Source organism: Arvicola amphibius, chromosome 3 (genome assembly GCF_903992535.2).
Source record: "Arvicola amphibius chromosome 3, mArvAmp1.2, whole genome shotgun sequence".
Taxonomy (NCBI): Eukaryota; Metazoa; Chordata; class Mammalia; order Rodentia; family Cricetidae; genus Arvicola; species Arvicola amphibius.
The window spans coordinates 113,085,009-113,108,641 of NC_052049.1; the positions used below are offsets into that span (position 1 = coordinate 113,085,009).

Genomic DNA, 23,633 nt, shown 5'->3' on the forward strand with positions numbered 1-23,633 from the left:
AATTCATATAGCAGTTAATAGCAAACAAGGGGATATATTTTATATTTGCTCCAGTTTTCTTAGAGACAGTAGACTCAGTAATGGATGGAATTAATTTCAATTTTTTTTCTAGTTTTTTTTTCTAGTTTTCTCACATTGCTTTGTAGAGCTGGGAAATGGGCAAAATGATACCACATATTTGGAAGACTCATTTCTGGAGTCTAAGCCTAACCTTTACTAGGGTCTTACTAAGAAATACAGGCTGATGGTGGTCTTCCGGCCTCAGTGTTGCAGATCCTGGTCTACAGGCTTTTATGACCCTGCCTGGCTTAGTTTGGGAACTTTATAGTTATTCTCTTCATAGAGAAAACCACCAACTTTCAAGTCTGGTAAAGTATGCCAGTTGAAAACGTCACAGTTAGGAAATATTTCCAAAGGCTGAGGCGTTCTATTTCCCTTGTACTTTCCTTGACCATAGCGAGTCCAGGAGAACGGGTGACTACATGAGCCAAGCAGGGTCCTGTACCATCTTTTTCCAGAGGATGTCAGGCCATCTCATTTCATGTCTAGAAATATCATGGACTATGACAGTAATACTTTTGTATTGATACATATCCTAGGCCCCTTCCCCTCAAATACACGATGTAGTGATTTCAACATCACTATCACTGCTGTAATCTAATTAGCATCTAATTCTAGATGATGTAATGGCTACATTCAAAGGAACAGGAATGTCGAGGCTTGTGTGTACTTATCACAGGGCCCAATAAAGGTTTATTTATTTGACCCTGTACACTCGCCTATGTCTCCCTGAACTTCAAATGTATGAGAATCTACTGTGAAGTTCAATTTAGACACTCTGGAGATAAAACTTCTGGATTACAGTCAGAGGATCAAGCCTGGTCCTGCAGAATTCCATAGAAGTAAAATTGTTTTCCCCAAAGTCTGTGGCTAATTCGAAGCAGAAGAGAGCAATCAGATCCTTCTTGAGAGCCAAAGAATTGCTGATGAGGGAAACCAGGTAGGAGTCTGCTAACAAGCCATGTCCCTGAGGTAAATCCGGAGGGCCATTTCAAGGTGTCTCCCGCGATGACGTCACTTCCGGTACCACCTGCGTGGTCCCCGGGAGCTGTAAACAAGGTGTGCAAGTGTCGGAAGAGCTGTCGGGATGCAGCTGCCAAGAGGAGCAGCAGGAGGCTGTGGCTGCGCTCTCTTTCCACTGCTGAGCATTCTATTTGTCCAGGGTGAGTGCGCCAGCTGGCTGGGTTCCACTTCCGGCCTGGGGAGGGTCAGGAAAGATAGTCGCTCTTCCGGTTCCGGGTTGGGGGTCTCAGGAAACCCCCAGCTCGGTTTCTGGGAAGGGAGGGGATGTGGGAGGACGTTCTTTCCCGGCTGTCACCACCCACTGCGGAGAGTTGGTCCCCGGTTGGTGCCGGAGCTCTGCCTGGTGTGACTTGACCTTGCTTGGTGATGCCGCGACCCGATGAAACCACAGCGAGCTCGGGCTTTGCGGACGCTCACTGTTCCTGTATGAGGTTATCAGCGACTGTCTGCCAGGGTTCTGTATCGCTGTTACACCTTGGCCAGGAATGGACTATTCTGTTCGCCCCAGTTATTTTGATAGACACAAGAACGATTGTAAGGACTGGAAAAAAGAGAGAGAGAAAGAGAGAGAGAGAGAGAGAGAGAGAGAGAGAGAGAGAGAGAGAGAGAGAGAGAGAGAGAGAGAGAGAGAGAGAGAGAGAGAGAGAGAGAAAGGGATAAAGGGGTGGGTGGCGGGAGGGAAGGAAAAAAAATCTTGATTTGGTAATTTTACTTCAGGGGCTATGAAATAAAACACTTTCGGGAAGGATTATAGTGTAATTTTTCTTAGAGCAGGCACACTTTATAAACATTCTAAAGTGTGAGAAAAGTCACAGGCGTTCTTTTGAAACTTGATCTTTTAGCTGTTGTCAGAAACACAGTGTTAGCCAGGCGGTGGTGGCGCACACCTTTAATCCCAGCACTCAGGAAGCAGAGGCCAGCAGATCTCTGTGAGTTCGAGGCCAGTGGGGTCTACAAGAGCTAGTTCCAGGGCAGGCTCCAAATCTACAGAGAAACCCTGTCTGGGGGGGGGGGGGGGGGAGAAGACGAAGAAGAGTACAGTGTTGACCTAATGACAATATTGTAATGGCAACACAATGACAACTTTTAGATAATTTATTCCAAGTTTCTAAATTTCAATTCAAACTAATTGACTTCGTTTTGAGGTCCAAATTATTTCCTGATTATTTTTTCTTTGTGTGTTTTCCTAAGAAATACAATACTAGTATAGCTGGAATTAGAACGAATTGTAATGTTTCCCTGTAAATAATGGATGTTTCTGAAAGGGGTCTTTAATATTGTAGAAATATGGACACATTTAGGTGGCCGAGTCTCACCCGGTAAGGGAGGACGTTTTCATTTATCTGGTGACTAATCTGCATGCTGCCAGCACACTCCCTGATCCCTCCCAGCTGCCTGTGTCATCATACGTGTCCAGTTTTTCATCTGAATTCTTTTTGCAATGGAGTTAGGTCTACTGTCACTTTATATAAACATATCTTTTTTCTTTTTGTATATACACAGCATGGGTGTTGGGGGAGAAATGTTCAAATCCTGTCCCATTGAAAAAAATTCTAGAAATAGTGGTCTTTTTGTAAACCCAGAGTCACTTCGCATTGAAGAGCAGGTGTCAAATCTAGCAGAACAAATGGTTCAAACAAGTTAATTTGGGGGACTGGTGCAGTGGATCAGTGGGCTAAGGTGCTTGCCACATAAGCCCGAGGACGTGGTGCCATCTCCAGATCATACATTCATTACCAGGGGAAGGAGAGAAGCCACTCAATGGAGTTGCCGCTGACCGCTACCTGTGTGCACACATTCTAGTAATAGTTTTGAAGTTGTTGATCTCTGGGTACTTCCTGAATAATTTGCATTCCTCAGCTACTCCTCCAAGTCTTCTTTAATAGATTTATATTTTGCCTTAAAAATCAATCAACCAACCAACCATCCAATCTAGGGGGCTGGAGAGATGGCTCAGCAGTTAAGGGCACTTGGTGCTCTTCCATATCGCACCAGTCCCCCAAATTAACTTACGTTTGAACCATTTGTTCTGCTAGATTTGATTCCCAGCATCCAGATGTGGGCTCACAATGGTTTGTAACTCTAATACCAGGGAATCAGATGCCCTTTTTGACCTCCAAGGACAAGAGAAGAGGAAGCAATAATAACAGAGAACCAGCCCGGATTATACTTTTCTCTTTTTCATATAAGTGCAAGTACCATGTAAATTCAAGCTGGGGAGATTTACATTTTGGAAAATGGGATGTATAAAATTAGGGACTTTGTTTTGTCATATTTAATTTCTACCAGCTCTAAAATGATTTGTGTTAGAACAAGGTTTTATTTTCTAACCTTCATTAATTGGTTTTTAAAATTTTTGTGGTCAGATGTTTTTATTTGGCCAGGATAAATCTCAAACCAGAGCATGGTGGTCCTATCACTTGAGATGCTGAGGCAGGAGAATTGGCCTTGTCTACATAACATGATCCTGTCTCAAGAAACAAAACAAATAAAATAAAAATTAAATATCTGAAAAGATATGCTAAAATGTGGAAATTTGAATGAATGTAGCATAGCATTAGAAAGGTTTTTAAGAAGGGAGATGATAGAAATATGGAGAGGGAATATGGACTGAAGAGAAAGGGGTAGAGAGAGAGATGGAGGAAAAGGGAAAAGAGAGATGGAGGGAGGGAGAGGAAGAGAGAGGAGAGAGGCAGAGATGGAGGGAGGAAAAGGGAAAAGAGATGGAGGGAAGGGAAGCGAGAGGACAGAGAGAGAGAGAGAGAGAGAGAGAGAGAGAGAGAGAGAGAGAGAGAGAGAGAGAGAGGGGAGAGAAAGGAGACAGGAAAGGAGGAGAAAGACAGAGAGGGAGACAGGGAGGGGAGAGAGACTGGGACTCTAGAGAACTGAAGCAACTATAGAGGTTCTGATTTCTAACTCTAACTTAGATTTTAGCTCTAAAGCAGGTATCAACAGTTTCCAATAGTGGGATGTGAGTGAACATTTTAGACTTTGTGAGCACCTGTTCTCTTCTGCATCTTCTCAGTCTCTGCCAAGTGTGCAAAAGTAGCCACAAACAAACCAGTGTGGTTGCATTCTATTAAAACTTCATTTACATAAAGATGTTGAAATGTTTTAGCTGTTTGCTGGAAAACTACTGGAGAGATTGATCGGTTTGGATAATCTGGGTTCCCTGCAGGGCTGAGAGCAGGGCCACTGCTAATTACTATGAGTTCTCTTGTGAGAGCCATTTGCTTCCACTTGAGTCACTGCTGACCCCTGATGTGTGGTTCTTTTTTGACATCCCTTAGGTATCAAAGACATCCAAACTTACCCAGAATCAGACTCATGCCTCTCCCCCACAAGCCTGGTTTCCCTCTTTGAGTGAAACTGAGAGTCATTCTTGACACCTTTCATCCTTCCTTCTAGTGTTAATTTCTTATGGTAACTATCTGTACATTTGGGTGATATTTTTTTCCTCCTTTAGTACACCAGCCCAGTCTAGAAGTGATTATCAAGAACTGATATTTTCCCAAATGTGTACAGACAGAGCATTGAGAGAGATGTTGAAAATTCCATAAGGAAGGTTGATAGGGAGAGAAGTAGTGAGCAGTGAGCACATGTTATTCTTACACTAGTAATCATGGTGATCCTCCCAGTTTCCCTCTGCTTGACTTCTCTCTGAATTTTTGCCCTGACAGTACTTGTATTTTGTGAATGAAAGGACCTTTATAAGTCAGGTGTAGTCATGGCATATGTGCTTGGGTACTATTGTGTTAGGGAACTTCAGAAAAAGAGCAAAGAACTTCAGGAAATTTGGGTATCACAAAGCAGGCTGGTGTTTGAGCTGTTGGGGAGCAACTCTGGCAGGATGGTAGGAACGAAGAGGATCCTTCTAGACAAAGATGTATTCAGAGGAAAGCATAGAGACATGAAAAGACACAGTATCTTTGGGAAATGACTGGACAATCCAGGCATAGGGAAGAGGGTAGATGGGTAGTTGACAGTGCCTGAGACAGACTATTCGTGTTTAGGTATTAATTCACAGCCCAGTGGGGAATTAGTTCAGAATTTTTAGTATATGTGGTGTCCTCTTTAATAATAATAGTTGCTATTTGTTAAAAGGTTTTACCTCGAGGGCTCTACTAAGTCTTCTATGTCTATTTCTTTGTTTGTTTGCTTATTTATTGTGGTACTAGGGAGAGAGCACAGAGCCTCACACATTCCAGGCCTGTATATGTTTAAAGTGTATTGGATGCTCCCAGTGACCACAGGAGGGCTAGTCTTTCCATTCACGGATGGAGCAAGTGGAGCCTGAGCAGGTTAGAGGACTCCACCTAGCTCTCGCAGCCGGAAGCAGATGAGCGAGAGCTTGGTGTAGTTCTGGCTAAGTTCAAATCTTCTACTTCAAGCTCTATATTGTATGTATGTTTTAGGCTGAAAACATAAGAGAAGGAGTCTGTGTAATTTGTGGGTTCATTCTACCTTTCAGGTTTTAGATCTGAATCTCCAGTGCCGAATAGGGGTTTTCTTCATGTTGATGGGTCAGGAGTGGTTGAGGGCTTGAGAATAAAGCCTTTTTCTGGCAGAGGAATGGACATTTACAAAGGCATACAAGAAATGGCAAATAGCCGGGTGGTGGTAGTACGTGCCTTTAATCCCAGTACTTGGGAGGCAGAGGCAGGCAGATCTTGGTGCTTTCTAGGCCAGCCTGGTCTACAAAGCAAGTTCTGTGACATCCAGGGCAGTTACACAGAGAAGAAATGGCAAATTTAGCATGGCAGTCAGAAAGGATGCTATGCAGGGAACCCAAGGGCCATCATCTTTGAGATGGGTCAGATTCTTATTAAAGGCCTTACTAGCGAGCTCTGTCTTGATCTCCTCCTCTCGGGAGGAATGTGACCAGACTAGATCGTCCAGAGAGGAGTGAGAAAATGAGTCAAAGCTGGCAGAGGTGAAGGTACGGGGACAATGACTCAGATATGCCAGCGGTAGGCAAAGTTGAGAGCCTGTAGGAGAAAGAGCAGGCGGTATCAGCAGGCATGGGGCGTTTGCTCCAGGTAGGTAGGCTTTCTGGGTGGTGTGCATGTTTTAACTCATTTAATCCCCACAGTGGCCTAGAGGTAAGCCCCATTTCTGCCAGGATGAGCAAACTGAAGGAGGAAGGTAACTTGCTGAGCTGCTCAGAGCCAGCGATAGGGCTGGGGCTTGAACTCAGATCTTCTGGCTTAGGCATCTTTGTGTTCAATCATTACACCATCCTGCCTGTGCCAGAAAGACCACTGGATTTTGCAGCAGGGTGTGGATTTGCTCTTTTCTGAAACCTTGCTATGTTCTTTGCCCTTAGTCAATCCAGAAGAATCTTGGATTAGTGAGGTAGAGAAGGAAGTAGAAAAACTGAGGGATTGTGTTTTCATTTTCCAGAATAGTGCTCTCCAGGGGGAGATGTGTTTCTAGTCACTAGAAGTCGGCTAGAAGAAACAAAGTGCCGGGTGTTTTTTGTCTGTCTCCCTCCCTCCTACTTTTCTTCCTTCCTTCCTTCTTTTCTTCCTCCCTCACTTCTTTCTTTCTTTCTTTCTTTCTTTCTTTCTTTCTTTTTCTTTCTTTCTTTCAGAAAGGTGGAGTGTTAAAGTTGGAATGAATGGTTTTAGAAAAACCACACTGCAGGCTTTAAAAATGATATCTTTTACATTGTAAAACATACTCAATTTTATTTTTTCTTATCCATAATTTACTTTTTCCCCTTCCTTCCTTTCTTTTTTTCCTTTCTTTACTTCTTTTTTGGTACTAAGAATAGAACCTGGGGCCTTCCAAGTTAAGGCAGGTGCTCTGCCTTGAACTACACCTCCAGCCTGCCCTCCATAATTTACTTTTAATAGATGTATGATTCACTACCCAGCTTTGAGAGGAAGCCTAGCTGGGTGTGGTGCTACATGCTGGTAATCCTAGGTCTTGAAGCCTGAGTCAGGAGGACTGTGAATTTAGGCCAGACTTGGCTACATAGCAAAGCCCTCTCTCAAGAAGAAGGAGGCGAGGCAGCAGAGGGAAAAGAGAAGGAGGAAGAGGTGTTAGAGGGAAGGATCAGCAGTTTAGAGCGCTTAGAGTTCTTCCAGAGGATCCGAGTTCAGGTCCCAGCACCCACATCACATGGCTCATAAACACATCCCCAGCTCTAGGGGATAACGCCTCCTGCCTCCATTGGCACCAGCACTCGTGGATGTGCCCACACACATATATACACATGATTGAAAAATAAAGATAATTTTAAAAAAAAAGGAAGAGGAGAGGAGGGGGAAGACTCGCTAGAACCTTTCAGGACAGTTTAGAGCATATATTTCCTATTTGTAGTTTCTGTCTTCATTCGGCTACTGGCTGAAACACTAGTAGTTTCTTTTCTTTTTCTTTTTGTTTTGTTTTTTGTTTTTTCGAGACAGGGTTTCTCTGTAGCTTTTGGAGCCTGTCCTGGAACTAGCTCTTGTAGACCAGGTTGGCCTCGAACTCACAGAGATCCGCCTGCCTCTGCCTCCCGAGTGCTGGGACTAAAGGCGTGCACCACCACCGCCTGGCTACACTCTGTCTCTTTTGAGCAAGGTGTCTCTGTATAGCCTTAGTTGTTCTTGGTTTTCCTGGAACTCGCTCTATATACCAGACTGGCCTTGAACTCACAAAGATCCACCTGCCTCCACCTCCCAAGTGCTCAGATTAAAGGTGTGCGCCACCACTGCTTGAGTCTCTTAGACCTCATAAAAGCTACTGTATTCCTGGATCGTGGGGTGGGGGGGGACGTTGGGGAGGGCACAGAATGAGAAGGAGCAGATGCTGTTGTCTTTTAGTAAACATTTTTCCAAACACAGGCTTGTAGTTAAGTGAAATACAAACAAGAGAGGGTTGCCATAAAATGTTGGGAGCAGTGAGACCCCAGATCCTGAATTTCTTGTAATCCCCTGATCTGAGTGCCTACAGCTGCTCTGAGCATGAGACCTTCAGGAGTTCCTGATGCAGGAGAGTGGTTTCTGGTGGGTTTGGCTGAGGCGTGGCTATCTCTATATAATCTGCCCCTGAACACAATAAAGGGGGCATTCTTGGGGAATTCAAGGATGACCCGTGTCGCTGTCTCTCTGTCTGTGTGTGTGTCTGTGTATTTTAACCTCCAGCCCCCTTGACTGAAGCTTGGTAACTGGGTAAAAGTGCATCGAACGCAGACACGGGGGTGCGGTGCGCGGCAAATGGAGGTCCCCACCGAGATATATATCGGCAGTCGTGGGCAGCCCTCTCTTGTTTGTATTTCACTTAACTACAAGCCTGTGTTTGGAAAAATGCTAGTGGGATTGGGTTTTTAACTTTTACTCAACTATTTGCTAGGATTTAAGACCATAAAATGATAAAAATGTTATTAAAGATTAATGGATCTTAGCTCCTTGCTCCGCATAGATTTGTCTGAAAGTACATTGCAAAGCATCTGTAGAGCTCACTTACATTTGCATAACCCAACAAAGCAAATGCATCGTAAGTGTTTGGCCTTGCCTCCACTAGGTGTGCCTCCCACCCTCTCTCTGGAGATCAGTGCAGATGCCCATGTCCGGGGATATGTTGGAGAGAAGATCAAGTTGAAGTGCACCTTCAAGTCGTCTTCGGATGTCACCGACAAGCTGACCATAGACTGGACATACCGGCCCCCCAGCAGCAGTCGCACGGAATCTGTAAGTGTGGAATTTCTAGAACGTTCCTCTGAGTGCCTGGCATGGCGGCACATGTCTGTAATTTCAGCATTGGTGAGGTAGGAAGATCAGGAGTTCAAGGCCATTCTCAACAACAGCAGTCTTGAAGCCAACTTGATCTACACTTAAAAAAAGAAAGAAGGCCTGTGCCCTAGTTCAGTGAATGAAGACTCCTGCTTCGCAAGCCTGATGACCTAAGTTCGAGTCCTGAAACTCATGGGGGATGGAGAGAGCGCACACTCAAAAGTTGTCCTCTGATTTCTATGTGTAAAGCCTAGCACTAGTGTTCCTTCATGACCTCCTACACCTACACACACACACCTTGAGACACACACACACACACACACACACAGCACACATACCTCCAGACACACACACACACACACACACCTCCAGACACACACACCCACACATACCTCCAGACATACACACACACACACACACACCTCCAGACACACACACACACCCACACACACCTCCAGACACATACACACCTACACACACACCACATACCTACACACCCACACACCTCCACACCCACACCACACACACCACACATACCTCCAGACACACACACACATACACACCTCCAGCCATACACCTCCAGACACATACACACACCTACACACACATACACCACACACACACACACACACACACACACACACACACACACACACTACAGTTAAATTTAGAAAATGGCTGGGCAGTGGTGGCGCATGCCTTTAATCCCAGCCCTTGGGAAGCAGAGGCAGGCAGGCAGATCTCTGGGAGTTCGAGGCCAGCCTGGTTTACAGAGTGAGTTCCAGGACAGCCAGGGTTGTTTCACAGAGAAACCCCGACTCAAAAGACAAACAAACAAACAAAAAATAATTAGAAAATGAAATAAAAATAGATAGGGCTTTGGGGAGAGCTAGTCCTCTGCCCCTTGTTTAACCACACAGAGCCTTTTACTCTGCCATGTTAGACTCCTGCACATTATCTTCAAAGAAAAAGATGGTCAGAAACCACGAGGAAATGTGGCTTAATTTGGTTGCCTTGTTGCTTCCTTCTGTGTGTCATTACAGCTTTGTTTTAGATCTGATATACTAAGAAGGGCATCTCCAGGACGTGGGCTCCAGAAACTCCCCGCTCACGTCACTGACATCCTTTCTCTGATAGCTGCTCCGATCCCGCTGTCTCCATGGGCGTGTCTGTCTGACAGTCCTGCACTCTGTAGATTTATCTTGGCTTCTCCTCTGGCCATGTAAATGTCTGCAGTGATTTATATAGCTGCCTTTGGAGGAAATTGTGGCACTTTGTACTGGTGACAGATGACATTGGTGACAGATGGTCATGCAATATTAGAAGCAATATACTTTAGTCACACATATAAAACACATTTATGGTTCAAGTCCCATTATGGGTGTTTAATTAGAGATTACAATGCTGTAAAAACCCTTTCTCTTTCTTTCAGTTGCCTTAGTTCAGGATGGGTACTATTTAAGAATATATTTGAATGTTGGGGCTGGAGAGATGGCTCCTCAGTTAAGAGCACTGACTGTTCTTCCAGAGAAACCCTGGGTTCAATTCCCAGCACCCACATGCTAGCTTACAACCTCTTGTAACCCCAGTTCCAAGGGAATCAGATGCCCTGTTCTGACCTCCCTGAGTAGCAGGCATGCACTAACACACAGATGTACATGCAGGGAAACCCCCATACACATAAAATAATCTTTGAAAAATGTCAATACCATAGCCACATTTAAATTGAGTTTGCATTTTTATTTATTTATTTGCATATGCATGCCACTGTGAGCATATGAAAGTCAGAGGAAAACTTGCAGAGTCCAGGTCTCTCCTTTGCACCCCTTGGGTCCTGGGGATGCACGCAGACCTCCATCGTAGAGGCAAGGCGCCTTTACTCACTGAGCTGTCTCGCTGTTCTTCCTAGACTTGATTTTACAAAGTGTTCTTTATCCTATTTTCCTCCGTTGGCAAAAAATTGCCTTTTATCTCAGTGAATGCGCTTTGAACTGTGCATTAGGAGCTGTCACTGAGTGCTGTGGTGTGTGGAGTGTCGTGGTTTCGGGATACAGGTAACTGGCAAAGGAGATACGGCGGGTGTCAAGGTTCCTGTTGCTTTAGATTTAAAATAGTTCCCTTTATTCTGACTTGTCAGGAGGCCGTGGCTGACCTTATTTGGCTCTGCCTCCTTGTCCAAAAGTAGGACAGAGTGAGCAGTAGGAGCTTCTTGAGCCAGAACCCCTATGTGCAGACAGTGCTTCTCCTAGAGTACAGTCTGTGAGCCCAGTCAGAAAGCAGCAAGCTCGTTTGAGCTGGAATCAGCAGCATTCAAGAGTCTTGTAGCTCAGGTGCAAAGAAGTGGTTAGTTTGTTAGGCTTACCAAGGAGTGAGGATTGTGGGTAACGAATTTAAATGTAATTCATGAGTTAGGTTAACCTAGAAGGAACACAGCAGACCTTGTTTTGTCAGTGAGGAATATTTAGGTCTTTTGTTCTGATGACTGATGACAGGACTTGGTTTTTGGAGACAGGTTTGCTCTGTACCCCAGTCTGTTCTTGAGTGTATAACTCAGGCTAGGCTCACAGACACAGCACTCCTGCCTCAGCCTCCTGAGTACTGGGAGAGTACAGGCACACACCATCATGTTGGCTTGGTAGGCCTCCTTTATCCCCCCCTTTGGAACACTTGTCAAATATATGTTGATTCTTACTGTTTCTACCAAAATGTAAGTTCCATGAGAACAGGAGCCATGATTGTGTGGCGCCCATTGTATCCTGTTCCGTCACAGCCCTGGAACATGGGAGGTGTGCTAAGTATCTGTGAAGTGAATTCTTGATGAAATTGACCAGGGAGTGATTCAGCATCTTCTCTGAGGAATTGCTCTTCAAAGTTAGGCAATTCAGTGGTTGGAAACGCCTGGTGTCCTAAGTGGAAGGTACCAAGTAAACAAAGAAAGAGGGAAGCCTCCTGTCTTGCATCAGAATCATGTTATCATACCTGTTTGTCACACCTTCAGGCATAAATAAATATGTGCTTTTGGTGACCAAGTGTCCGGCCACCAAGTCCAAAGCAGTGTTGCCTTAATACGGCAGAGAGTCATTGCGCGCTTATCAGGCATTTGACGTGGGCTTGTGTTAATGGCCACAGGAGAGACCAGAGAGAGACAGGATTGCCTGACACTGCCCAGGGATCTGGAAAACAAAGACCTCCCTTTGTCTCTAGCTAACTGTGTGCCTGGGAGTGACTCACTTCGTGTTTTGATTGGGGTCTCATTTCTCTTCCTGTAAGCTCAGGGTAGTTACACCTGCCTCCCGTGCTTTGGTGATGTTCTGAGGGCCAAGGGAGGAAGCAGTGGCAGCCATTTGTAAACCGTGATAAACAGTTTCCCTTCTTCAGCGTTATTGACATTTACGCCTGTGGGAAGTTTAGCAGTGCCCTTGATTTCTACCCACTAGGTGCCTGAAGCTCACAACCCAGTGTGCCAAGGAAACAAATAGCCTGGTTAAGCAGTAGGCAGAAGATCTGAGCAGACATTTCCCAAAAGAAGCAATATCAGTGTTCAGATATATGAAAAAGTTCAGTGACTCCAATTATAAAGGGACTAAAAATAAAACTGTAATGAGACCTCACCTCAGACAACCAAACAGAGCTGTTATAAAGTAGGCGAGTCATGGGGCTGGGAGGATGGCTCAGAGGTTAGGAGTGTACACTTCTCTTGCTGAGGACCTGAGATGGCTCACAGTGGCCTGTGGGCACCTGCAGTCATGCGCAAACACACACATGCAAGCACACACACACATACATACATGCACACACGATGACAAATAATAAAATAAGTCTTCAAAAGGCAGATCACAGTAAGGATTGGTGCAGGTTGGAGAAAAGGGAAATTTGCTAATGTAAATAATACAGCTAATTTAGAAAATGGCCTGGCAGTTCCTCAAAAGCAAAAATAGCTGTGAGATATATCTCAGTGGTAGAGCTTAGCGTGCACAAGGCCCAGGGGTCAAGTCTCAACACCACACAAAAAGCCGCATTGTGCTCCATAAATATACACAGTTATTATTTGTCAATTATAAAGAAATACAATTTAAAACCTGGTGGGAAAAAAGAATCTGCCCACATTGTCAAATGTTTTATAGAGAGTGAAGTTGCCTCTGCTTGAGGGTCATTACCTGGAGACCTTAGGAAGAATTTAGAAGAAAGTTCTTGCTTAGAACTCTCTCTTTGTGTGTGTGTGTCTGTGTTTGTGTGTGTGTGTATCTGTGTGTGGGTCTCTGTGTGTATATGTGTATGGGTGTGCATGTGTGTATGCTTGTGTGTGTGTCTCAGTGTGTATGTGTGTATGTCTGTATGTAGGTCTCTGTTGTGTATGTGTGTGTGTGTGTGTGTGTGTGGTAACATGTGAAGGTGCCCTTAGAGCCCAGAAGTGTGGAATCCCCTAGAGCTGAAGTTCTGTGTGCTTGGGTACTCCCTGATGTGGGTGCTGGGAACTGAGCTCAGGTCCTCTGGAAGGACACTTAGCCACTGAGTCACCTCCCCAGCCGTAGACAAGTTCTCAGGTCTCTGTCATCAACCTTTCTTTCTGATCAGTTGTATTGACCTGTCTTTCTAAGAGAGAGGTGAGAAAAGCACTAAAAACAAAACAAAAGCCAACTGGGGGGAAAGAAAACCCTATTTTACAATTCTTTTTAATTTTGGATCTACTCAGCCTTTCATTTTGTTGTGTTTTCCAAGCTAACTTTTTCTCTCATGGTCTTCACTTTCTTAGATTTTTCATTACCAGTCTTTCCAGTATCCAACGACAGCGGGCACGTTCCGAGACCGGATTTCCTGGGTTGGAAATGTGTACAAAGGGGATGCGTCCATCAGCATCAGCAACCCCACTCTGAAGGACAATGGGACGTTTAGCTGTGCCGTGAAGAATCCTCCAGACGTGTACCACAATATCCCCCTGACAGAGCTCACGGTCACAGAGAGGGGTAAGCTGCTCACTGCCAGGCTCCTCCACTGCTGTGCCTCCTCGGGTGTTTTCTGGAACTCATCAGTTGGCTTAGAGGACCACTGTGTCAAAGTTGTCTTCAAATGCCCATTGAGATTGAATTTTCAGACGTTTATTTATTTTTATTTATTTTGTATGTGTCTTGGTGTGGGCATGCATGCTGCAATGCATGTCTAGAGGTCAGAAGACAACGTGCAGGAGTTGGGAACAGCCTTTACTGGCTGAGCTGTCTTGGTTTTAATTTTGAAAGCTGGATATTCTCTTCCAACTTTGTCATAGTTTCTGCATTGTCTTCTTCATTTTATCTTCAGGTGACCAAATGTCTTGTGGAATGTTGAGCAATCCCCCCAATTTAATGAAGGGTGCTTGTGTTGATGTAGAACTTATCCCCGTTGTCCTGTTGGGGCTGTGCTACAGCTAAGAGGCTGGTGTGTGAGGGGCGCTCCCTCTAACAGTGGGCAGTGCTACATTTCTTTATGCTAAGAAGCGGCACTTTCCTTCTCCTGTGCTGATGGGGTTATGAGTGACTCTTCAGAATTTTCCTTTGGTGACTATTATATGGTTATTTGAGCTTGAAACTGGGTTTGAACCAAAGACATAAAAACACATTATGAGTCATAATTTCCTCACCATTTCTTGGGGCTTCCCTCCCTCCTTTATTTCCCTCCTGCCTACCTACCCTGTCCTTTCTCCCTCCTCTCCCTCTCTCCCTCCTCACCCTTTTCTCTGCCATAGTTGTTGTCTGGTTTGACAATAACCCATTGCACATTTACGTACTCAGACCCCTGGCAAGAATAGATTTCATTTTTCTAGACGGCAGATTTCTAAAAATGATATTCCCTTAAAAGTATATTCCCTGTAGGCTTTGGCTGTCCTAGACCTTACTTTGTAAACCACCAGGCTGGCCTTGGTTGGAGATTGCCTGCCTCTGCCTCCCAGTGTGGGATCAAAGGCCCACATGCTTGGCTTGAAAGACCTTTATGATCAGGATCTTTTTAGTCACATCAAAGCAAATGTATCATATGCTAAGCTAAAGTAATGTAAAAAATAGGACTTCTGCTTTTACAATTTGCATCCTGCCCCATATGTGCTTTTAGGCTCCAGGAAAGAAGAATGAACTGGTAGACAGCAGTGTGTTACTCCTAGGCGGTGGAGTTCTTGCATTGTTTCTATTGTCTGTGATGAATTTATTCCCTTGTAATGAGCAGCATGAACAAAGGCCGAGATCGGAAGAATCCCGAGCCTGATCTGGAGTCAGGCTGCACGTGCACATCCTTCCCTCGGCTCTCCCTACAGGTTTCGGCACCATGCTGTCCTCGGTGGCCCTTCTCTCCATCCTCGTCTTCATCCCCTCAGCAGTAGTGGTTGTTCTGCTGCTGGTGAGGATGGGGAGGAAGGCAACGGGAAAGAAGAGGAGCAGGTCTGGCTATAAGAAGTCTTCCATTGAAGTCTCCGATGAGTAAGTCCTGCTGAGACCCCAACAGTGAGCCTGGGTCCTTTTCACAGCCCTGCGTTGGGGGCAGCACCCGTGTTCCATATCCACACACTTCCCTCCCAGGCTGAAGTCAACTCCAGTGCTGAAATTTCTTTCCAAATGGGGTAGGTAGTTCCGTGAGGGGTGCCAGAGGAAGATTAGAGTGACATTTGTGGACATTGGCAGGGAGCTTCTGTTAGGAACCACACTGCACAGGGCTGTGGCTCCTCATGTACATTTTGAGCATATAGCTCATCTCCTAACCGAATATATATGAGCAGCGAAGGAGGCTTTGAGAAGAGCCCTGATGGGCAGAGGAAATTTAAAGAAGCATGTGCTGTTCTTCATCAGCAGATGCTCTGAAGGGGTAAAGGGGTGTGGCTACTGTCTTAGTCCCTGTTCTAGAGCTGTGAAGAGACACCATGACCATGGCAACTCTAATAACAGAAATCATTTAACTGGGGGTTGGCTTAGTCCATTATCATCATGGGGGGAAACATGGCAGTAGACATGATACTGGAGAAGCAGCTGAGAGCTACATCCTAATCGAGAGAGAGAGAGAGAGAGAGAGAGAGAGAGAGAGAGAGAGAGAGAGAGAGAGAGAATGAATGAGAGAATGGGCCTAGCATGGGCTTTTGAAAACCTAAAACTCAATGACATCCCCTAATCCTTTTAATCCTATCAAAGAGTTCTATTTCCTGGTGACTAAGTATTCATATATATGAGCCAATGGAGGTCATTCTTACTCAAACCACATGGTTATCCAAAGCGTTTATTAATCTGCCAATGGGCAGTCACAATCCAGTAGTTTCACAGAAACAGGTTTACTTTTTTTTTTTTTTTTTTTTTTTTTTTTTTTTTTTTTTTTTTTTTGCTTTTTCGAGACAGGGTTTCCCTGTAGTTTCTAGAGCCTGTCCTGGAACTAGCTCTTGTAGACTGTAGACCAGGCTGGCCTCGAACTCAGAGATCCGCCTGCCTCTGCCTCCCAAGTGCTGGGATTAAAACAGGTTTACTTCTTAAGAGGAACAAAAATGTACATTAAAGCCCTGTAGCTGACATGAGGCACACACCTTTAATCCCAGCACTCAGGAGGCAGGGGTAGGCAGGTTTCTTTGAGTTTAAGGCCAGCCTGGTCTATATAATGAGTTCCAGGCCAGCCAAGGATGTATAGTGAGACCCTATCTCAACAAAGCAACCAAAAAAGAAAGTTCTGTCATGTTTCCGCTGTCTGTGAAAGGACTCTTTCTGTCTATGTGTTTATTTACTTGCTAGAGAAAGACCTCCCCTTTCAAGGAACGTGTAACACATACACACACACACACACACACACACACACACACACAAGAATTATTGGCAAACATACCGATGTCTGTTTCTAAGCACAGTATATAAAACTCTCTGTGGTCTGTTCCCGAGTCAAATGTTTCCATCATTTGCTCTCACTCATTCTGTAGGCCAGCTTTAGGCCAGCTGTAGGCCAGCTGTAGTCAGCTCATTCTTTTCCCTCTACATATGCTAAAATCATTCGTGTGTGTGTGTGTGTGTGTGTGTGTGTGTGTATGTGTCTGTCTGTCTCTACCTGTAATCTGTCCATTTGTCCATCCATTTGCTTTCTTCTGACCCAGCATTCCTGGAATTGCCCCCTTCCCTCTCTTGTTTGTCTAGAAGCTTTTTACCTGCAGGACCAAGCTGCACGTCCACTTCTCATCCTGCTCCTTGAGTCCTGACCAGAGACTGGGTCTCCCCCTGCACTGTGCCTCATGGCAGTTCCATCCTAACTGTTGGGATGTTATCGTATGGTATTGCAGTGCACATTAGTTCTTACCGTCCTCACCCACATGGGTCTGGGAGCTCATCAACAGGCCAGGGTCTTTCTCTTTGCTGCTGTTCCCACCCCAGCATGGCGCCCCAGCAGTACTGGTGTTCAGTACTTTCCTGAGTGTCTGATGGTGATGAGCTGCTGTTTGCTGGGTGTTCTGCTACCTGTCTCATGCACACTTATTTTTTATTCCTAACGACTCTCTTTAAGGGTCAGCTATAAAACCACGCATGGGATTTCAGTACCTGAGTTTGGAACTGTCCCCTGTGCTAAGGACGGTGGCAGCTGAGTTTTGCTATGTATTCTTTCCACAGCACTGACCAGGAGGACAACAATGACTGCATGGCGAGGCTTTGTGTCCGCTGTGCAGAGTGTCTGGTAAGTGCCCTGTTTCTTCTGTTTGGTGTCTTCTTCTCTTCCTGCCCACTTGAAGTATCCTATGCTCTCAAGACAAGCAAAAACATGCCAGCCAGCTCAGGAAAGCAAGAATCAGGGTTTCTGGGAACTCCTACTAATTCTCAATTTGATTTTTTTTGAAGTATAAGAGTGCTATGCATGCATGCATGTGTACCACCAGTCTGCCTGGTGTCTGTAGTAGTCAGAACAGGGTGTGTGACTGCCTGCAACTGGAATTACAGATGCTTGTGAGCCTCCATATGGGGGTTTGAAACAAAACCCAGGTCCTCTGCAAGAGTAACAGGTGCTCTTAACTGCTAAGCCATCTCTCCAGCCCTCATTTTAAAAATTACATTTGTTTATTTATGCTACAGTGAGTGCACAGAGTCAGAGGACTTCTTGCTGGAGTTGGTTCTGTCCTTTTACCATGTGGGTTCCAGGGTTTGGACTCAGGTCATCAGACTTGACAGCGAACTCCTTTACCCACTGAGCCATCTCACCCGTCTGTGATTTTATGTTCTGTCTCATGGGTGTAGAATTGTGTTCATTGGGTTCTTAAGAAAGGGGGTTGTGTAAGTAAGCTACTGATAGATCTCACACACACACACACATGCACACACACACACACACACACACACACACACACAAAACCAGCCAACCAAACCAAACAACAACAACAAAACCCTATTGAATTTTTACAGGAGGATTTCAAGTTTCTGGACTCAGAACCCTGAATTGAATTCTCTGATGAACCCTGGTATTTTAAAGGAAGTCAGGGTGTACAGTCTTTATGTGATTTGATTGATGTCTTTTATCACCAAGAGACATCCTATTGGCAGGTCCTCATCCCTCTCTGAGCACACGCAGTGACTCAGGCTTATGTGACTGTCCTGGGATCTAAGGAGAAGGGAAGACTCTGATGTGGTGCAGCTGGAGACGCCTCAGAATCAGCCTGTAATCTAATGTGGGGCACGCCTATCCCTGAGCCGCTCAGCCTTTCTCCAGATGAGTGCAGCCAGCCCTGTCACTCACAGGGCTTCTCATTATTTGACTTCTGTGAGCTCGAATGTCCTATGTGAGCTGAGAAAAAGTTGTTAGTTTATGAAGAAGGACCTAGTCTCATCTCTCCAGGGTTTGAATACTTTGATAACACAGAGTAAGAGACAGTTAGTATCCACATTTTTTCTTTCTTTCTTTTTCTTTCATTCTTTTTTTAAAATTGTTTTGAGACAGGGTTTCTCTGTAGCTTTGTATCCTGTCCTGGAACTAGCTCTTGTAGACCAGGCTGGCCTTGAACTCACAGAGATCTGCCTGCCTCTGCCTCCTGAGTGCTGGAATTAAAGGCATGTGCCACCATCACCCTGCCACATTTCTTGTATTAATTTATTTAATGATTGTTTATTGGCACCTGACATGTGCCATTTGTACCATTCTAGGTGCTTAGAACATAGAGGTGAAAAGAAAACACTCCTGCTCTTCAAGGGAAACGTTGTCTGCCTGAGAACCTCTCTCACATCCTCTAGCATGCAGTTGAGACAGCATCTTTTCTTAAATTGGGTCATAAACACTGATAATTTTTTGAAGATAACTAAAATATTCAGTATGTCAGGCAATATTTAATTCAAATAAATATTGCAGAAACAAAGCAGAGAAAGGAAAGCTGGCTGAGGAGCTCCGGTGTTAAATAGGATGCTTATAGGCACCTTCAGTAAGATGGCATTTGAGAAATTTCTTAAGAGAACTGTAAACAGCTAGCCACACAGCTTTCACAGGGGAACACTCTGGAAGAAACTGTGCTTACAAAGGCTGAGAGGAGAGGGCAAGACCCGTGTGTTCTAGGACCAGCAACGGAGCAGTGTGGAAAGCAAGAGAGGAGGGCAAGAATGAGTCTGTTGGAGTCAATTAATGCAGCATCTAGATCTCGTAGAGGGCTTAGTCACCTGGACTCTAGGTGAAGTGGAATCCACTAGGGGTGACTTGAAGAGAAGGTACTGTGGACCAACAAGTGCTTCCAAGCGTCAGTCTAGCTTGTATGTGGAGAGCGGCAGGAAGAGACTGCAGCAGGATCAGACAGCCTAGTCAGTAGGCATTAGCTGTAATCCAAGTGAGAGAAGTCCGTGGTAGACATGTGAGAAGTGCTTGTAGTCTGGATTTGGCTCTAAAGTAAAGTCAGGATTTACTGGCATTTGTTTTTTAAAGAAAAAAACTGAGAAGAATCAAGGACTGCTCCAGAGGTCTTAGGCCACTCGTAGAATAGAACCAACATTTTCTAGAGCAAGTCTTAAAATGTTTTGATTAAAACTTGAGATTTTTATCTTATGTGTGTGAGTCTTTTGCCTGCATGTATGCCTGTGCACCATGTGGACGCAGTGCCCATGGAGGCCAAAAGAGGGCATCAGATACCCTGAAAATTGAGTTACTGATGGTTGGGGGATGCCATGTGAGTGCTAGGACTTAAACCCAGGTTCTTCTGGAAGGGCAGAGAATGTTCCTAACTACCTAGTCATCTCTCCAACCCCAGAACAAGATGTAAGAGTGAAATCAGGAGTTGAGTTTGAACGTATTAAGTTTGAGATGTGCAGTGGGCAGTTATGTTTTCAGAGCAGAGGCCTCGTCTGAAGATATGACCTGGGAGCCATTAGGAGACAGAGCCAGATGAAGATATGTCCACCGAGGAAATAGATGTGTATATTTATAGGAGAGGTCAAAGGGTCGAGCCTGGAATTCTCCCGGGCTTCTAGATTGGAAAGACAAAGAGATATTAGCAAAAGATGATGAAAAGGGATGACCTGGTTTGAAGACCACCAAGAGAGTTTGCTATCTTGGGAGATGGGGAAGAAAAATTTTCCAGGAACTGGGAGTTCACTGGTGATGTTTTGGTGATGAGCTTACTTGTGACCTTGGCAAAAGTAGCCCCATTGAGATAGTGAGTGGTACCAGGGAAGGGGAGAGAACCGTCACAAAGATACATTGGAGGAAGGGAGTGCCAATAGCTTTTCTTAGGTAGGATGCAGAGAACTGGGGCAGTAGGTGGAGGGTGCTGTGTATTGAGTTGCTGTCTATGATGGGCGAAACGAAGCACCTTTCTATGCCGTTGTGGATGATCCAACAGAGAAGGAAAAATGAATGCAGCAAGAAAGAGAGAGAGAAGGGAGAATTGCTAAGTGTACACTAGAAGGTGTCACAGGAGGACATTGTTGCTGGAGATAAGGCAGGACAGTAGAGAAAAGCCGGGCATGGCAGCACACGCCTTCAATCCCAGCACTCAGAAGGCAGAGGCAGGCGGATCTTTGTGGTTTGAGGACAGCCTGGTCTACAGAGCGAGTTCCAGGACAGTCAGGGCTACACAGAGAGAGTGCATTATCTTCATTTCAGAGATGCTGAAGTTTTCATAGAGAAGTGTCTCAGGGTCCTTTAGCTAGGAAGGTTGGAGCGAGGTAAATGAGCTCCTAACCTCAGCCCTGTACATTCTGCAGTAGGCAAGCATTTCTGGTGTGTTTAGGCCCTAAAATAAAATGATAAAGAGAACCACTGGGTCTTCAAAGCAGTAATCAGCCTGCAAGACTTGTTGAGGTCCTGTGATGCTCCATGGAACTATTAGGTGTGCTAGCAGGGATACCCCGCCATTGGTACCCAAGCTAGATTCCATTTGGAGACCCCAGACACATGAACTTTGCCTCCATCTGACTGTGGCATTGTAGTGCACAAACATCTGCTATTCTTGCCCCTCTAGGATTCAGACTATGAAGAGGCCTACTGATGAAGTGTGTCTGATGGAAGAAGGGTTACCTAACAACAGGAAATATCCCATTCCCCTGGCCAGGAGTGCCACTGGCGGGGACGGCAGTGACAGAAGATTCTGAAGGTCATTGGTGAAGACTTTAAGGACCATTTATTTATTGAAGAAGTGTTCGTTTTATATTTATAAACTGTTCAGAAACTTCCAGAAGGGACTCAGGCCTTCCCTTTTTAAACACACTTGGATGGAACAAAGAAATTCTTGTCTTGAACAGAAACACACCCCTTGGTTTACCTTCGCTCTTGAATGTAGTTCGTGTTTTCTTCCAGTTGCCTGAAGGAGACTACTAAACGTCTGTCACTCTGCTGATGCCAAAATTGTACTTTTTAATGATGTGGAGCTTGCAGCTTCCTGATGACGTGCCAGTGAACAGAACACTTGTTTTGGGACGGGCAGCCTTTGCTTCCTCACGCACGTCTTCTGTTGCGAGTATTGTGTATTACGTGATTTACTGGTCATCAGTTGTATTTGCAGGGCCTGGAGTATTTGACCCCAAATTTTTTAGATTCAATAGGCTCATAGGTTGTCGACTAGTTTTAACAGGGTCCTTTAAGTATTAAAGTGTTATCAATTTACAGCTAAGGAAGCAGATTTTGAGGTAGAAGAGTCTTCCTAATGTGTCTTGCTAGGTACACTTTGGGCCAAAGAACCTTTGTTATTTTGTGTTCCTGCGGCTGACTAATTTGTGGTTTCCTTCTTCGTTTTTCAAGTCAGAGGCAAGAAATGCCTCTGAAGAAGGTTTTTAGGGGCGACTTATGAAATCTTTTTTGTAGTCCTTTCCTTAAGTCTTTTCACTTTTCTTGTGTTGTTGTTACTTAGAGCCTTTTCTAGCTCCGGGTTGCACCAGTGATGGACACATTACTGCATCTGCAAGCTGGTTTTCTCTGTACGGAGATGAGGAAGTGAGGTTGCGCAGGGCATCACCCCTCTCTTCCCTCTGTGCCTTGTAACCCACGCCTCTGCTCTTTATAAATTTTAATTTATAATAAGTTTTCTATAATCCATTAAGATGCCCCTGACGTATCAGGGAAGACTGGCAGCATGTGTGCAAAGAGCCCTCTCTATAGAGTGACAGGGCTCATGGCTCGATTGTGAGAGTCACAGATGACCCCTCCCCCAGCCTTGCTGGTTTTCTTTATGGTTCTTCCTAAAGTGGCTTGGGAGGGCTCCATGTTAGTGTTATATACTATGTAGCTTATAAAAGTCATTCTACTTACCACCAAGATCTTATTCTTGAAACTGGGATCTTTAACTCTTAAAAGAGTTTTTAATCTAGCCTGACGACTCATGAATCTGATTCTCTGATAAGCACTGTGATTTACCTCTGGTCATGGGAGCCCCCAGAAGAGGCAGAGGAGGACCTGGCATTTTGTGCCTCTAGTAGCTAGATTCCATGGCTCTCTGGGCTGCTTGTTAGAGATGTGGTTGTCTGTGGCCACTCCAGTGAGACCCCCTCTGACAGATCAACAGAGAGAAGACAGCTTTCTGGCACCAAGCATAAACAATTGGGCTCCTGAAGATGTGAAGAGAGTGATCCAGTTATGAGGGAACATGCTGTGGACCTCAGTGCTCTGTCAGAGATGTGACAAGAACCTATTTAAACCCTCATCCTGTGAAAATGGGGGACCAGTTTTATATCTTAGGATTTTCTTGCAATTGTACTGTGAGGCTTTGTCTTGCTCAGAAATTGGTGAGTTACATAAGGTGACCGATGCCTGATGAACACACACACACACACACACACACTGTTGTGAAATGGTTCTTCTTCCTTTAAATGACAGACCAATGAAGCCTTTCATTATAAGGGAGTAAGTTAGTAATTTTATTTGCTCCATGGGTTTGTGGTTGCATCCCAGGCCAAGGCTGCCTTCTTCACCCTTACACTGAGGTTTGCACTATGACTTTTTGATTCTAAGGGCAATAAGGCGGTCTATGGAACCCTACCTTTAAGAATGAATGTAAGATAAAGGGTTTTTGTTTGTTTGACTTACTGTTTTAATATCTTCTAAGGTGCCATTCTTATACCTTTGTTTTTTTCCTTTTTGCTGCTCCGTGGGCTCAAACCACATGATATTATATCATTGTCTGGAAAGAGATTTAAGTCTTTCATTGTGGTTGTATCACCTTCTGAGTTTTATGATTCGGGCTCTTAGAAATGTTACAAAATGTGAGTTTATAAAGTACTTTGTTTCCCCCGTGACCTGTGGCTTCAGGCTACTTGGGAACATCTTAACTGTCTGCAGCTCCTGAGTCAGGCAATGGTGCTTCAGAAAGGAAAGCTTCCCCTCCCCCGCATGTGTGTTTGTGTATGCATGTGTGTGTGTGTTTTACAGCAACAGAAAACCTGGAGGCCAAAT

At 44.8% G+C, this 23,633-nt stretch overlaps 1 protein-coding gene across 3 annotated transcripts; it reads left to right on the plus strand.

The window, feature by feature from the left end:
- Positions 1 to 1,089: 1,089 nt before the first annotated feature.
- Positions 1,090 to 22,527, plus strand: Mpzl3 (myelin protein zero like 3). Of its 3 annotated transcripts, none has more exons than XM_038323545.1 (6): positions 1,090 to 1,223; positions 8,596 to 8,762; positions 13,558 to 13,768; positions 15,085 to 15,247; positions 17,396 to 17,459; positions 21,211 to 22,527. In XM_038323545.1, the coding sequence occupies exons 1-6, from the start codon at positions 1,148 to 1,150 to the stop codon at positions 21,235 to 21,237; spliced, it is 708 nt and encodes a 235-aa protein (XP_038179473.1). In that variant the 5' UTR covers positions 1,090 to 1,147; the 3' UTR covers positions 21,238 to 22,527. The 3 variants fall into 3 exon arrangements, with proteins under 3 accessions (XP_038179473.1, XP_038179475.1, XP_038179474.1); XM_038323547.1 differs by lacking the exon at positions 1,090 to 1,223 and adding an exon at positions 1,308 to 1,617; XM_038323546.1 differs by lacking the exon at positions 1,090 to 1,223 and adding an exon at positions 1,308 to 1,507.
- The last annotated feature ends 1,106 nt before the right edge of the window (positions 22,528 to 23,633 follow it).

Bases quoted from the DNA above. Each gene is read 5' to 3' on its own strand.
- Mpzl3 (XM_038323545.1), top strand. From the start codon at position 1,148: ATGCAGCTGCCAAGAGGAGCAGCAGGAGGCTGTGGCTGCGCTCTCTTT. The intron at 8,763-13,557 runs GTAAGTGTGGAA...TCACTTTCTTAG, and splicing joins GCAGCAGTCGCACGGAATCT to ATTTTTCATTACCAGTCTTT. The intron at 13,769-15,084 runs GTAAGCTGCTCA...CTCTCCCTACAG, and splicing joins GCTCACGGTCACAGAGAGGG to GTTTCGGCACCATGCTGTCC.